The sequence below is a fragment of the Trichinella spiralis genome (genome assembly GCF_000181795.1).
Source record: "Trichinella spiralis strain ISS 195 chromosome Unknown Scfld5, whole genome shotgun sequence".
NCBI classification, from domain to species: Eukaryota; Metazoa; Nematoda; class Enoplea; order Trichinellida; family Trichinellidae; genus Trichinella; species Trichinella spiralis.
The window spans coordinates 1,332,128-1,349,268 of NW_003526944.1; the positions used below are offsets into that span (position 1 = coordinate 1,332,128).

General features: G+C 36.0%; 2 protein-coding genes across 2 annotated transcripts; both read left to right on the plus strand.

Moving 5' to 3' along the window:
• On the plus strand, nucleotides 1-9,503 carry Tsp_03980 (conserved hypothetical protein). The gene is made up of 27 exons (XM_003374744.1): nucleotides 1-94; nucleotides 786-1,043; nucleotides 1,080-1,148; nucleotides 1,216-1,341; nucleotides 1,419-1,616; nucleotides 1,823-2,002; nucleotides 2,063-2,227; nucleotides 2,729-2,860; nucleotides 2,927-3,052; nucleotides 3,124-3,249; nucleotides 3,543-3,659; nucleotides 3,901-4,026; nucleotides 4,079-4,207; nucleotides 4,420-4,719; nucleotides 4,779-4,862; nucleotides 5,184-5,318; nucleotides 5,379-5,516; nucleotides 5,767-5,925; nucleotides 6,200-6,328; nucleotides 6,552-6,692; nucleotides 6,982-7,164; nucleotides 7,254-7,569; nucleotides 7,992-8,081; nucleotides 8,211-8,459; nucleotides 8,559-9,099; nucleotides 9,160-9,303; nucleotides 9,384-9,503. Exons 1-27 carry the CDS (start codon nucleotides 1-3, stop codon nucleotides 9,501-9,503), a joined length of 4,575 nt encoding a protein of 1,524 aa, XP_003374792.1.
• Nucleotides 9,504-10,367: 864 nt separating this feature from the next.
• Tsp_03981 (conserved hypothetical protein) lies at nucleotides 10,368-16,215 on the plus strand. The gene is made up of 10 exons (XM_003374745.1): nucleotides 10,368-10,588; nucleotides 10,663-10,775; nucleotides 10,857-10,946; nucleotides 11,157-11,474; nucleotides 11,957-12,094; nucleotides 12,148-12,642; nucleotides 12,886-13,179; nucleotides 13,542-13,636; nucleotides 14,764-14,850; nucleotides 16,144-16,215. The coding sequence occupies exons 1-10, from the start codon at nucleotides 10,368-10,370 to the stop codon at nucleotides 16,213-16,215; spliced, it is 1,923 nt and encodes a 640-aa protein (XP_003374793.1).
• The last annotated feature ends 926 nt before the right edge of the window (nucleotides 16,216-17,141 follow it).

Here is a 17,141-nt window from a genome sequence, read left to right on the forward strand (position 1 = left end):
ATGTTGTTCAGCAAATTCATTTTCTCCATATCATTGATTTACTTGGCTGTGTCAATTCTTGGCGATGATTCATCTCTTCGGACAATTCGAAACAGTGAGCAATTTACATACATATACATGTATATGTTTTCAATATAATTAGCATATTTTGTTTCAAGATAATAATAATTTTCTGACTATATTTAATCAAATTTATTTTTTTTGTCACTTGTCAGATTTTTTCACTTTTTGTTGGACACTGTTTTACTGTTGAAAATATTTATATTACTGATATTTGAAAATTTTAAAGTTTAACTGATGTCAAAAAAACGTGTTATAATGACCTTTTTGAACATTTCCATCTCTCTCTCTCTCTCTCTCTCTGTCTTTAACCTTCTCCAGTGTACCTTCATTGTATTCATCACTGTCTTCATTCTGTTGCTTATCAACAATGTACAAGCACATATATACATATATTATTGACTTTGTTTGACTTTTGCTTAAAAATGAATTTTCATTTCATTTTAACCGATCAGTGATCGTTAGGGAATTTTTTTTCTTCTTAAACTGTCTCTACTTGCATATTTATTTCACGTATCGAAACTTATTATAGATTATTGTCAGTCGTAATTTCACAGTTCATATTATTTATGCAAATGTACAGTTTGACTTGTTTTATTTTAATGCTCACTTTAAAAAAAACAAAAATAATTTTGCACAATGATAACGTCCATTAGATTTCTTTCTGATTTGGGCTATTTCGCTTCTAGATCAGCCATCACGGTCTCTTTTTAAAATTACTTCAGTCTCGGCAAAATTAACGAGCGATAAGCAACACCGTCAAACTGACGACAACACCAATTCGGCAGTTGTGCCAAAGCTTTTCGTTGGTTCTACCGCTGGTGTAGTTCCTCCTGGTGGAATTTGTTCTGACGATGAAGACTGTTCTGGATATCCGTTTGCTTTCTGTATGGGGAATTGCATGTGCAAAGATTTTGCCATCAATGCGGGATCCACTTGTTTAGAACCAGGCAATACGGCAGTGTCAATCAAACTTTTTGCCGGTGTTACTTTTTGCTATAATTTATTCACTTTTTCAGGTTCAATGAATAAAGGAAATTGTGGTATTGGTCAAGTCTATGTATCAGAGGCGGGAATTTGCATGAACGGTACAGTGCCAGGATGTTCTCGACGGTAGCTAGCTTATTATTTTGTTTAAATTTATTTGCATTTTAGTTGCCAGTCCAGGATCCCCATGCCAATATTCGCAGCAGTGTAGCGGTGCAGAAGTTGGTGCGTTTTGCATTAGTATGCGCTGCCGTTGTGTTTACGGTATGACGGAAACCAGTGATGGAAAATGCAGTGAGTTTGTTGTTGGATTTGCAATTTCAAAAACAAATATAATATTATTTTCAAAATTATGAATATTATCATTTCAGCATTTATAAATAGTAATTGTACCCATCGAGGAATGATTTGGATAGCAGAGTTGGGTGAATGCAAGCCTGTAATTGCACCCGGTGCTCGATCCTGCACCCATCGGCAGCAGTGTACTGCATCGTATCGAGATTCCCATTGTTTCATGACGCAGTGCAGTTGTCCACCAGAAAGACCGATCGCTGTTGATGGCACATGCGGTGAGCGATATTTTTCTTGGCTTGAATGAGAATTTATTATTTATTTATTTGAAAATAAAATTAATTTTGTTTTGTCAATCGTTTCCTGAAGGAATATCCTGCTCATTGGGCCAGACGTATTCGGGTGTGTTGAATCGATGTGTACCAAGTAAATTCGACAATTGTGAGTTGTGAAATTGTAGATGAACAACAATGTTAATTTTTAGCCGCACAGCCGGGTGATCGTTGTCAATATTCCAGTCAATGTCACGCTCTATTCCCAGGAACTATTTGCGACCGCAGCATATGTCGCTGCCCAAATGACTTTTATTGGACTGGTACTCATTGCACTGATAGCTGTCCTGACGGCTATCAGCCGAATCCTAAAACTGGAGTTTGCAAACCAGGTTCGTTCTATAAGCATCTTTTAAATCTTTCGTTTTATTTATTTATTTTTTCCATTGCAGGATGTAGAGAAGGACAGATTGATTATGAAGGTGAATGCTTGAACCAAGTGAGTCCAGATCATCCGTGCATCATAAGTGCGCAATGTACTGGTGGTTCTAGCTGCACAGATGGTCGTTGCCAATGTCCACCTGGGAAATCCAGCATCCAGGGTGTTTGCACACGCGGTAAGTTGTCCAAAGTTAGATGATCAGTGGTTCCAAAAGTTGAACTCAATGAACTCCTTACAGTTAATTGATGTGCAGGGAAAAGGAGGGAATACGGTAAGGGGACTTGGCATTTCAGACGGTTCTTAGCAATTTCAATTGAAATTAAATAAACTTCAAAGAGTGGACATCTGAAAATGTCTTCGTGGATCTCCAGCAATATTTCCATGGACCCAACTTTTGGAACCACTGGTTTAGATACTGTACTTTTACTTTACTTTTTTCTCACTTGACTTAATTTGATTGAACTTGATTTTAAAACTGCCCGAGTGAATTTTTTCATCTAATATTTCTGTATTATTTGAATTGGTTTTATATGATACGATAATAATTTCAATAAGTACGAGGTTCAAGAAGATTTTTGAAAAGCACTATTCGATTGCAGGAAATATATTTTGAAGCAGTGTATCAGAATAATAAAGAATTATAAAATTGTACATTTGGAATGATATTTTATTTCAGCAAAATCACGACCTGGTGGTTCTTGTGAACACGGCGAAGAATGTACTGATGGATCTTATTGTTTAAAAAATCGTTGCGTTTGCCCAAAAGGTTTTGTGTTGCATAATCAGCGCTGTACAACTCCTTTATTAGGTTATTATTAAAATCAAGTGTTCAATTGCAATTGTCGATCTTTTACGGTATTATTTTTATGTACAGTTCCTCCTGAATCAGCGTGTGGACCTGATGTGGCTTGTGGAGGAGGCAGTTTTTGTGTGAACAATATTTGTACCTGTCCGAATGGTTATATTGTTATCAATCAGCAGTGTCAGTTGCCTGATGCAGGTTTGTATTGTCCATCTTTTGCATCCAACTTGTGAATTTTTTCATACGACTACTATATTTGTTAATTTCAGTGCCACCTGGGTCGAAATGCACGGAAACTGATCACTGTTCAGGTGGTTCATTTTGTTTGTATGGAATTTGCCGTTGTCCAACTGGTATGGTGATTGTCAATCAAAGATGCCAAATACCAATTGAAGGTATTCTATTGTATATGTTGTTCTATTTGCATTTTCCAAGTAAACTGATACTGTTGATAAATAATTTCATTTTAATTCTATTCTAGTCATGCCTGGCCACACCTGCCGCGTAGGCATTGATATTTGCATTGGAAGATCCTACTGTATCGAAGGGACATGTCGTTGTCCAGAAGGAATGGTAATAGAACGTGGCGTCTGTCGATCCCCGTCAATAGGTTCCATCTTCATTATAAATTATACTATTGTACTATCGAATTGCTCATACTTTTGATATTCCATTTAAGTGTTACCAGGCTTCAAGTGCGATTCAATGACACACTGCGGTGGTGGTTCTGTGTGCGTGGACGGTGTATGCACATGCCCGAAAGGAATGACTATTATTAATCAACGATGTGAAATGGCTAAAACGGGTATTTAGTTTACTTATTTACTCATAATTATTTGATTTAAAAAAAAATTTTTTTTAGCTCCGCCTAATTATTCATGTCGAAATCAAGAAATCTGCACCGGAGGATCATCATGCGTTCGTGGCGTCTGCATTTGTCCGAAGGGTCAAATTCCAGTTGGTGATATCTGCAAAGGAAGTCCAGGTTGGTGGAAACTTTTTTCAAAAATTGCTGAAATTGTTTCAAAAGGTACAATTTTTGTCAGATCAACAATCTAAGCAGCGATGTGTCACAGACGATCAGTGTGTAAAAGGCTTCAGTTGTGTATCTTCACGTTGCGTATGCGCTGGAATGCTTCTTCCAAATGGTGTTTGCAAAACAAGTCGATTAGGTATGCATTATTTATTGGCAACAAACAGTTTTTTGTATTGTATTGTATTTAGCTTCTTTGGGTTCCAAGTGTGTTGCTGGTCTTGACGTTTGCACTGGTGGTTCCAGTTGTATTGGAGGAACTTGCACTTGCCCTTCTGGCACAATTGCGATTGATGGACGTTGTCGCATCCGTAAAAGAGGTATTTTTACTTTTATTGATCCTATTTTTTTTAAATCGGTTTCAAATTTTACCTAAGAAGTTATCATATATTTGTTGTTTTCAATTTTTCTGCTATTTAATTCTTCCATGGGGCATTTTATTCAATACACACACGATAGCAATTTTCAACCGAGGAGCGACCATTGTCTAATTATTTTTGCTTTTATTTGGAAATTTAATATATATAAACAGAAATGCTAACTGAACATCTCGTCGTCGATGCTTGTTACAGTGAAAGTGTATTTTCCTTGTGGAAAGTTAAAAATGTTTGTCAATTTCATATTTCTCTTTACGCAGTACCGCAAAATTTTACCTGCTTTCAAAACATTGATTGTACTGGTGGAGCGTTTTGTCAAAATGGTGTCTGCGTTTGCCCAGGGCAAACTCTGCTGATTGATGAAATTTGCCAGTCTGTTATGCTTTTTCCACCTTCCGCAGTGGTACCAGACCCCAAACGATCAATAATTTTAACATCATCGGTAGATGTTGACAGTATGCAAGGATATGTTATTGATAATTAAACACGAAATGCAGCTCTCATCACTTTTCAGCTTCAGCTGTTCAGCCGACAGCTAGACTTTTGGAATCCTGTACGTCAGGTCAACTGTGCATAAACAATTCAACGTGTTTGAATGGTACATGTCAGTGTCCAGTTGGCTATTACGCAGCTCATTCAGTCTGCAGACGGAAAATTTTGGGTATCTACTTGAGCATGTTTTACTGAAGCACTTTGTGCCTGAAGCACATTTGCATCCAATGCGGACATCACTGACAAACAGGAAATATGTATGCACTGGAGCACTATTTTTGCATGCAACGATTCAGCTTTTTTTCACGCGATCAAAATCAGCACTTGCAATAATATTATCTTTATATTGATTTTTATTCCATATTAATTATATACATGTTATTTATAATTATCATATTGAGTAATATGTTGATAAATATTGTTTCAGTTCTACCAGGTGATCCTTGTGATGGAGCAACTCTCTGTGGACACGATTCCAAATGTGTCGATGGTCGTTGTGTTTGTCATGATGGTTTCGAAATAGTGAATCGTCGATGTCGAAAGACAGAGAAAAAGAAGTCCGGTACGTTCATTCAGAATTCATTCACTGGTGTGAAAATATCTCCAAATTTGTACATTACAGCATTGCCTGGCGAACGCTGCGACAGAAATACAGTTTGCACAGGTGGCGCATTTTGTGAACAAGGCAAGTGTACTTGTAGCCCAGGCTTCGAAGTTCATGAAGGGATATGCAAGTGGAAACCTATTCAACCAGCTACAGGTAAATTGCACAACATTTAAAACAGTTCAACGAAAGCATACCTTGTTATCATCATTAGTGGCCTATCCGGGCCAGAGATGCGTTGAAGGGGTGACTAAGTGTTTGAATGACTCGACTTGCTTGCTCGGCACATGCACTTGTCCACCGGGATTTGTATTACACGACAAGTATTGCAAATTAACAGCAGCACCTTTGCTCGATTGGGGTAACGCTGCCTTTTTTGAATGATTGTCTAATAATCAAAATTCAGTGAATATTTTAATTTTTTTTCAACGACTAGCAATGCCTGGACAGCCTTGCAACAGTCAGACACAATGCCGTGGTGATTCCACTTGCATTGGCGGTCTTTGTACGTGCCCTGTAAATCAAGTTATCATTAACAATGAATGCACGTTTGCAAAAGTTACCGGTAATAATAATCGTTTTTTAAAGTTTCATAAAGTTTTTGTTTGCTAAAAATTTTAGATCCTAATTGTTTGTATGCTTTTTTAAAATAAGTTTCTCTCTGAGCGGTCTTATCTTTTGAATGCATTTTAACAACTGATCATCTGCTTGGTGTTGTTTGTGATATTTTTTATTCATGTTAATTAGGCACAAGTAGTAGCAGTGACGTCGGAAAATTTATTATTCCTTGACAATTTATGCTTGTATATTTTTTACAAATAATGTAGTGAAATTTGCAGTTTCTCCCGGCTTTTCCTGTGATGCAAACAGCATATGCACAGGTGGTTCAACTTGCATTGGAGGAATTTGTCAGTGTCCAACAGGAGAAAGCATTGAAGGTTATAGGTGTGTTACGCGAATATCTGTTGGTAAGATTTGGTTAGTTTTTTGTTGTTTGTCTGCGTATTGTTGTTACAACTGTGTGCATGCTCTTTAGTGTAAAATGTGTATTATGATTTTTGCGTGTGAGCACACTTTATATTTTTTAAAAATATTTTCAAATAAGTATGTAAAATTGTTCTTATTATTTAAGGTGGGATTTCTGTGAAAATTCGGGGAAATTTGAAAACAATTTTAATAAAACACTTTCAGCAATTAGTTCACCTCCTGGTTCCTATTGTCGTCCTGACATTGGCGTTTGTACCGGCGGAAGTTATTGTCGTAATAATGTCTGTGTATGTCCGCAAGAAAAAATAGCAATTGCAAATCAGTGTGTTTCATCAAAGGAACAAAGTAATCGAAATTTTGCTATCATAGAGGAGGAATTTATTAAATTAGCATACACAAGTTATAAATTCAGCAACATCTAGCAACATAAATCTAGCAAGCATTATTTCTAAAAGTATCTATATAAGTTCAGTTTAAATTTCTAAAAGTAACTCAACATTTGTAAGGTTTCAATTGCTAGAGATATGTTCGCTTGTTTGTTTCATTGCATCTTTTCAAAATGAAGAGAAGTTTTCTTTTGTTGGTTTTTCGGGTTTCTGGTTTATCATCATAAAAATAAAAATATTTGCTGTAGTAGCATTGCCAGTGTTAGGCATGAAAACTGAGCAATGTGGAAAAGAATTACCATGTCGAACAGGCATGATTTGTGTGGATGGCATGTGTCGTTGCAAACCTGGTTCAACTTTCGACCCTGCAACTGCAATATGTATATATTCTTCAACTCAGAATAATGATTACCCAAGATCATCTCAACCAGGTGAATATATCAGTTTAACAAGTTTTATAATTCTGTCCCTGAACTTTTGATTTCTATTGTAACAAATTATCTTCTTTTTTGCTCTCCAGTGACACCAGGGAAATCTTGCATTAGCAGCAAGTTCCAATATTGCGTGGGTGGTGCTATTTGTGAAAATGGTTATTGCCTTTGTCCACAGGGAACAGTGCATGTATCTGACCAATGCCAGTCACTTCGAAGCTTATTCAGTAATAATAATGCTCAGCGTGAGAAACGTGAAGTGAAACTTGGTGCTCAATGTGCCGCAACTATCCATTGCAACAGAGGGGCAATCTGCGTACGTGGCATATGCACGTGTCCACAGCATTGGAAATTCGTTGACAATTATTGTGTTCCACTTATTTATACATCAGCACAGTCCATGATGTAAAAATCACCTGTACCGAATGAACTGTGTAAGAAGACGATTCATCTTTTTTCCAATATGTATTTTTTTTATAATTTATACGAATTGTAAGTTTCAGGGAAGCAAGAAGAACGCATCTGTTGAAGCAGTTTTCTTGTTTTCAGGCTTATTTTATTCAAAGAAGGATTTTTTAAAAAATGTTTACAAAAAATAGTTTTGCAACATCAGCATAGAAGAGAGTGATCAGTATTATTTTTGTGATTTGCATCTATACTACCACTACATTTGCACCGTCACTAAATTGCACGTCTTGCGTGAAATGCTCACCTCTCACTCAGAAACAGCATGTTGAAATGTTTGTTCAATTGACTGCAGCGAACGGATTAAATGTTGTACTTGCAGTTATGCCTGGTGAAAGCTGCAAAAATGGTGAAATTTGCAGCGGTGGTTCTGCATGCAGTGATGATAGATGTGTTTGCCCTGAAGGATCGGAATTGAAAAATTACGTTTGCTCAAGTAAATTTTTGTCCAAGTAAGGTTCGTTTTGCAATGTGTAATAATTTTTATTAAATATTTCAGAATTGGCGGATCGTTTTGCTGGTCCATGTCCAGCTGAAAATCGAATGACGTCGAAATGTCAGCTGCCAAATTGTTTTTGCAGTCGTAGTGGCTTTGCAATACCGAATCGGATTCCCGCTTTTGACACACCACAGATGGTTATTTTGACATTCGATGATCCAATTAATGAAGTTACGTTCGACTTGTACAGACAATTATTTGACGGTCGATTCAGAAATCCCAACGGTTGTCCAATCAAAGCGACCTTTTTTGTCTCACATGAATATAATAATTATCACCAAACTCAGTGGATGTATTGGAAAGGTCATGAAATAGCCGTCAATTCTATAACGTGAGTAAATCTTGTGTTTATGAATGTTGTTGTATTAATTTAATAATATTTATTCCAAGTATAGTAGTAGTATATGTTGTTAAGGCATGAAACTTTGAGCGATAGTTCAGTTGAAGATTGGATTGCAGAGATGGCCGGTTTGAGAAAATTGCTTCAACAATTAGCTGCAGTCAATGTGAGCACTGTTCAAGGCATTCGTGCACCACAGCTGTCCGTCGGGGGCAATGCCCAATTTACTATGATGCAATCGCAAGGTTTTCTGTACGACAATTCAATGTCAGTCAATCCTGGCAAAGACGGCCCGGCATACTGGCCGCAGACACTGGACTACAGATTGTCGTGGCATTGTGAAGCGGCAGTATGTCCAGATGAATCATTTCCAGGAATTTGGGCTGTGCCAATAAATCAATTTTATGGAAATTACATCAACGATATCAATCAGTACATGCGGGGGGCGATGGTACGCGCGGTCATGACACGCACCAGTACTCCTGAAACGGTTTTGCGATTGTTGTTGGATAATTTCAATCGACATTATCGTACAAATAGAGCGCCGTTTGTTCTTACACTTAATGCAGATTTTTTGCGCGTACTGCCCGGTGATGGCGGCTACAAAGCTTTGGAAAGATTTTTGGCCAAGGTAAAAAAATTGCCAGTTGATCAGTCATTCGTTTTTTTATAAAAAACAGAATACTTGAAGTTGAGTACACGACCTGACGTTTGGGTAATAACGATGGACAAACTGATATCTTGGATGAGGATGCCAACACCGTTGTCGAAAATAAAACAATTTGCACCGTGGCAATGTGATGATTCTACACGAGAACAAGCACGACCGTGTCAGGTGAATTATAATTTTACAAAACATTGTTATAAAGTTGTATTGTTTTTGTAACAATTGTTTCTGATTATCCATTTTTTCAGGTACCTCGCGTATGTTCATTCGAAACCGCTGAACCGGATATAGGCAATCGATGGATTAGCACGTGCGCCGCTTGTCCTTTGGAATATCCTTGGGCAAAAAGAGGTGATCATCGGTCATAAATAATGCATGCTGTATTGTTGTGCAGAATTCATTACTTGAAGCTATTCCAAAGCGTCGGCTGTTAGAATTTATTTCAATTACATTTCTGTCTGTCGGTATATTTCATTGTCATTTAGAAAAATTGTCGAATAATCTACGAATAATTTCTTTCTTATTCTTGCACTTTTGCAACAGTTGTTTTACTCTCACGCAGTTTCAATGGTCATTTAGAACAAATGCGGCATTTCATTTTGTCTTAGGAAAAATTTCCAAACAGACGATTCGCTTTTGTTAGAATTTGTCTTATAAATTTCATCGCTTTATTGTAATTATGATTTATTTGAATGGTGTCCTAAAATTCTATTAAAGAAACATCATGTGATGATGTGCTCAAATTCAATTTTTGTCGATTGTTAGTTAATTTGAAATTGTTTTCTTTTATTTATAGCGTAAATATTGCAAAAATCACGTTTCTTTTATAAAACGATTTTGCGGCCGCAGATTACGTGAAAACGGACGAAAAAAAAGAACAAAATTTAGCACATTTTCGAAAGCGAATATTTATCTTATCGGATGAATGAAAAATTTTCTAATTTGAATTACAGATCCCAGAGTGGAAAATGAAACTGGCTTTATGAACTCGTAAGATTTGTTTCGTCGGATAAACAAATTTACATATGCTGTTGCGATGAATGGAATTCGCGTTCGACTTTCTTTGACCCAAAGCTGTGGTCCTGGTGGGTAAATATTTATTCCAAATTCACCGTTTGAGCAAACTTTGAAACAGGAACCGCGACTATAAAAATCTTTGCAGATGATGAAAATTCCACTTCCTCTGACAGGTTGAACGTAAGAAATCGGAAGTGAAAATTGCTCTAACCAATATGAAAATATTAATTTGCTTATTTTTGCGATTATGGGTAGATATTGAATTTGTTTCTGGTGTGAATAATTTTTACAACGATGAAATAGCTTCGAACGTACCACAGCTCAACGTTCGCTATTATCAATCAGGGGATCCTTGCAACATTATTACAGATAGACATTTGATGGTCAATCCAAACATTCAGACCGCATATATGCAATGCGTGCCATCAAGCCACGGGTAATTTTTGATTTATTTTTTTACATTTTCCACATGCTTGCTTTATTTATTTCGAAGCACCGTGTATTTTATAGGTTGAATGGACGCTGGCAAGCAATGCCTTGCCCGCCTGGTCAAACGTTTCAGTTTGGAAAGCAACGTTGTGATTTCGACTTTGCACAAGTTGCCGTAAGAGCGGATGATGGCGGTGTTCCAGCATTGCCAAGCGTGCTCAGTTCAGCAGTGGGCATGTTTTCTTAGTTTTTTTCTTTTTAAAATTATTTTTCAGAATTTTTGGTACCTTGGCAAGTGAATAAGTTGTCGTTTTTTTTGCAGCTTTTGTTGGTCAACCGTGCGATGGTAAATACTGCTTCGGCGGGTCTGAATGCCATTCTGAAAAAGGCATTTGCACATGTCCCAAAGGGACCGTACTGTCTGCAAATTCTCAATTTTGTCACAGCGAAACTGCTGCAGTTCATCTGGAAAATGAAGAAATATTCACTGGAACCAAAAATTTTACACTGCAAGGTTTCGCATTTTATACTTTAAAAAAATAAATATTTTTTACTGCAAAAAAATTATTTTTTAGCATCACCGGGTAGTAGCTGCGAGCACGGAGAAATTTGTTCCGGTGGTTCAAAATGTGATCCTGCACGTTTCGTATGCACATGCGATGATGGAACTGTGGATCACGATGGCCGATGTGTAAATATTATCTCGGATGATCCGCCCGCGTCACCTAAATTATTAAAAAAATCGCTTGGTGATCGATGTGAAGCGACAAACCCATTGCACTCTTGTCCACCAGGTGCCTCTTGCGTTTCCGGTATATGCGCTTGCATTTCACCTATGATTCAAGATGGTGATCACTGCAGACCATTGCGCGCATCTGTTCATCAAAAAGCGAGTAAGTAGCAAGAGCTATTTATTATAAGCATAATTGTTTCATTGCATTAAAAAAAACCCCTAAATTACATTATGCCAAGTATAAAGTTCATTTACTTAAACGACGTATTTATTGCACAATATATTGAAATAATAATTTTGAGTTGTTTTGTCAAATGGAATGGAATATGGAGTGTTATTGCTCATTTTTATGAATTTTTGATTTTATATTTATTAAACATAATGGATGGACTGTTGTGAATATCCATGTTTACTTTTCCATGTTTTATGACCTGGACAATTGTGTGACCAAGGCCAGCTGTGTCAAGGTGGCTCCGTTTGCAGTAGTGTGACGCTTCGATGCGCTTGTCCTCTGGGTACCAAGGAAGCTGATGATCACTGTGTAGATATTTCTTCGCACAAAAGTACCAGTTTAAATTATTGAAGAAAAACAATGTGAATAATATGAATTTTATTTATTTATTTATTTGTTTTGCATTTCAGATATTTTGGCATCAGTGGGTGAGCACTGTGAAGCAAATACTGATTGTATACATGGTGCGTATTGTCATACTGGGTCAGGAAAGCCGCACTGTGAATGCTTGTCTACTCATGTAGAATTAGATCGTTCCTGTCTGCGAGGTGAGAAAAGTGTCAATTGTAAAATTGAAATCTACTCAAAGACTTACTTTCAGTAATTTATCCTGGCCAACACGGTTGTTCATCGGATAAACAATGCTCAGCAGTGTACAACGGTGCTTCTTGTAAACGAGGACGTTGCGTATGTCCTGAAGGAACAGGCGCCGTATCACAAACTTGTTCAAAAGATGTGCACAGTGTTCCAGAGCATACGTTACCTGAAGCCACAACTACAGAACTTCCATCCGTTTCAGAAGCACCTGTTTACAGCGCAAGTTCTCCTGGTGGCACTTGTACAGACAGTGCCCAATGTTTGGGCGGATCAAAATGTTACATGAATATATGCGTCTGTCCAGAGCAAAATATGCACGCTGTGAACGGGATTTGTATCTACAAAACACCCCCTGTTGTGCAATCATTCGTGACAGCAGGAAGCCGATGCAGTGGGAATCAGATTTGCGCTGGTGGTTCCACTTGCAGGAACGGTATTTGCATTTGTGGACATGGTACAGTTCAACAAGGCAACAAATGCATTAAAACTTTTATGACAGGTATGTGTTCAATTTATACAGTACAAGAATTTTTTTTGGTTTTTCAACACTAACTTGCTTGATTGAAAAAAAAATTAAAAATATCAATATGCAGCGCGTATTATGTTATGTTATGTTATGTCATGTTATGCTATGCTATGTTGTGTTTGTTCTGTTGTTCATTGCGCTTAAAATTTCAAGTTATTATAAAATTTGTTTGTGTATTTTTGTTTGTGAAATGCCGCATGTGTTGGTTTGCTTCAGGTATACAGTTGCCAACGCTGTTAAAGTATTGTATCAGTGACAATATGTGCAAAGGCAATTCAATTTGCATAAATACAAGATGTGCCTGTCCGAATGGAATGCGTTTTGTGAATGGTCAATGCGTTCCAGGAAGAAATTATGTGTTTTCTCCTCAGCAGAATACTTTTCCTGCTTTTGTGTCGTGCAATCATGATACTGATTGTAAAAGCGGTTCTGTATGTGTCCAAGGTAGATGCGTTTGTCCACCTGACACTCAAATGACAACAGATGGATATTGCGAAAGTTATCAATTAGGTAAAATATTTATTTGCTTGAATTTTTTTTAGGAACAAAAGCTCAAATTATTTTGAAATGAATGAGATGTAATAATTAAATTACTGTTTTTACTGATGGACTGATGTATCAGGATGTTTTGAACTTTTATGTTTAAGGGTTATTTATAAATTTAAAATGTAAAGTTTTATTTCATATTCGCGTTGTTCAATTTAATTATGTTTTTAGTAAAGCTGAAATAATTTTATTTTTCGTATTAGCATTCAATTAAGTATAACACCAAGATTTTTGATTGTTCTAGTTGCAAAGAATCAAGTTGGTATTAATTATTATTAGGAATTATATTTAGGAAGTGATTGTAATAAAGATGAAAACTGTGGCAGGCAAGCGATTTGTATCAGCGGCCGTTGCCGTTGTGTTCCCGGTACAGTGCAACAAGGAAATTTTTGTTTGCCATTTAATACCGGTAGTTTCTGATGTATGTATAACTTTTTTTTTGAATTCTTTAAATTTGATTTTAAATTAAATCAATGTACCAGTTGAAATCGATGGGCAAGAGTCAATCGAAAGCACGATTACGTGCTTTAGCTCATTTGTGAAATGATCATGGAATTTGGAAACTTTCATTTCAAATGGAAGCCTGTTTATGGAAAAAACAAAAAGCTGCCATTTGAAAAACCTTCAGAATGAATTTTTCCAATGGCAGAAAAAAAGCCACATTTTCTGTTTCGGATAACAGAGAAAAAATTTGAACAAAGTAAATTTTCTGAAAGCATATTGATAGTTTGAAATTTAATTTATGCCATAAAATAAATTATACACTCAAAAAATTCCACATTTTGAGATTCTCAAACCGGCATCATGTTTTTCTCATTCATTACTGGGCACAACTTGAGCACCCGTCTGTGTTTTGATGCGCACTTTAATAGCAGCAAGCTGTTCGTGAATTTTCATTTGTTTGGTTATTTTTGAATTTGAAATTAATCAGCTCGTTCAGATTCTCATCAGTTTTTCTAACCTCATTTTTCAATTCAATTACAATTCAATGTAAATCAATTACTTTAAAAATAAATAAAGTATAGAACAATAAATAATAAGCAAAAAGCAAATTCGTAATTAATGTTAGTTATTCTTTGATCACAATTAAAGCCAAGCAAGTAAGCGTATAGCAGTCGATTAAAAAAAATTTGCATACAGTTAGTTTATGATGAACACGTCTTACTGTGCCTGCTTTTTATTCAATTGAGGAAACAATACTTTTGTGTTCGTTAATTTAAAAGCACATTAATGTAGTAGGATACAACTTTACAGTAATAAAGATTGTGCAATTCTTGAATACTATGAAAAGAAATTAAATAAAGATTTGAATATAATATATTCATGAAGAAGTTCAGATTTGTGGTGTGCTATAATTGCAAAGCAAACAAACGTCTTCATCTCGCATAAAATTTTGCATAAAGTTTATCACAAACAAGTACAACCGCTGCTTTTCATTGCGTAGAGCAAACATAACATTTTGCGGACGTCGATATAATGCAATTATTATATCAACAGTAATATAAATCCAAATGCGATTTCAAAATATTAACGATAATTGTCTTTCAGAATATTCAAACCTTTGAAGCAGAGTTGATGAAAAATGAAATTCTGATGCATTTAACCGGTGATGCTGTGAAATCGTTGTTCGTCCAGGTAATAATGATAAGATGCTTTTTATTTAGATATTTTCTCTTCTACCACCTGATCTAGATATTATTTGAACCGTTGTGTTTATTTGGATTAATCAGTTAAAAATCAGTGCTTTCTAGGAAAATCATTCTTTGAAATTTTCAAAAATTTCATCATAAATCTTTACTAATTAGGTTTTTTTCAAAGAGTTTCAGTTACTTTAATTTTAATTCTATTTTGTGCGCCTATGTCCTGGGTGTCCGTTATTGCTGTTTCGTTTTTCATTCCAATCCAAATTTTCTATAAAAGTGAAAAAATCAAACTTGAAAACAAGCTCATTTGGTCGTAATGATGATATTTCACTGATGGTTGATTAGTGTTTAATAATACATGATAAACTTCGAGCACCATGCTAGCTCAGTGCCCTAAATCACGCCAGGCAAACAGATGTGCATTTCTAGGTCAGCAAAGTAACTTTATGCTAATTTGATGATGAACCTGCCAACGGCATTCTACTGAAAGCATTTTGTGCCGTTTCAAATCTGCAAGCGATTTCTTATATAAAGCTCTGTTTATTCTTGGGCGATTATTATATAATTATTCGCTCAAGAATAACCGTCTAACTGCTGCGCTGGAGAATTTCTCCAGTTTTAATGTTTCACTTCAACAAATACACCGTACGATCAAACAACGAACATCAGTTGGACAATTTCACACCTCAGCATTTATTTCATTCCTCATCACAACATGCCATCAGTCAGGTAGGTATGAAGTTTTACGTATTTGCTGATTTATCTTTACTTTATTTTTCTTTCTTTCAAACACTTCTTCGCAAACCCCTGGCATTAAACATAGCCACATTTAAGATCTCTGATTGCATTTCCATCGTACATCCATGATACTGTCAGAATTGCACTGTCTGGCGTTCCCTCTATTCTTGAAAATGAATCCTGAAAGTTCCCACGATATCACGTTGCGAAGAGCGCTGACACGTGAAAATTCTTTCCCATCATTTAGAAAATACCCTCACCTCCACAGGTACCAACATTAATAAGTCACAGACAACGCCAGATTATCATGTGCGGTGGATGCAATTTCTAACAACATTTGTTTTTTCCATCCTGCTAATTCTCCCTCCTACCCTGCTAATCCTGCTAATTCACAGATACCCTACTAATTCCTGACCTGTCCCTCTTGACAGATGGCATCTCCCATTGAACTATTGACCGCTTCAGGAAGAACAGGGATCGTGGTAATCTGTAGAAAATTCCCCACCTAACCCCCCCCCCGCCCCATCACTCCCTCCCATTTTTTTAGATTCATGGAGATCGGTCTTCCATTGTGGCTTGGGATAATCATAACATTTTTCTGAAGTATTATCGACGGTGATTTGTTCACATAGAAAAGAGAGATATCAGCAGCAAATACCAGAACTTTAGAAAAATTTTTTAGTAGGAAGTATCTTTCCATCTTTAGAAACAAATTGCGTTCTGATCATAATTTATCTGATTTATCCATTAACTGGATTAAATTAGCAAATTCTTATGCAATTAACTCAATTGAGGGAATCATTTTGCTTTATTATGTTTTTATTTTACATCAAGATAAAGCTTTATTGTTTTCAAAACTGTGTAGTTTGCTAGCTACATCATTCATTTTTTATTCCAGTTCTGCATTACTTTTAATTTTATCAGCTGCAATTATAAATGTTTTCAACTGTAACAGCAGCTATAGATTGCTCGTTTGGAACCATAAAACCATAAAACTTTTCCACTTCTACCTAAATTAATTATAAATGAAAATTTACTATGTACTTCATTCCTCTTCTAGTGAAAGCAATTTATTATATCTAGATTCTTTTTCATAACAGAAATATTTTTTATGCTATGTAATAGATAGCTGTCATCATATTTTCAAGTAGATAAGCTCGGTTAACGCAATTTTATTTGAAATTATTATTTGTAATTTCCGATGCTTCTGTTAACGGATTTTCATCGAATTTTAGTGAAATAAATTTGCATAATGATGAGATTTCATATAATATGAGATGTGTGAATAAAAACGTAATAACAGTCGTCATTTAATATAGTTGTTTGCTGAACTTAACACTACGCTATTACGGACTAAAAATTAGGTTGTTTCACCTGAGGCAGTGGTATGTTCATTTGCATTATTTACTTATTGCCCTCTGCTTCAGAGCACTCCCTTCATATTTAGTTACTCAGTTCATTGCCATGCATCCGGAATGCATGTGGTCAACTATAATTCCGCTCTTCACTGTTATCTTTGAATGAGCAGTTAGTTACATTCGATAT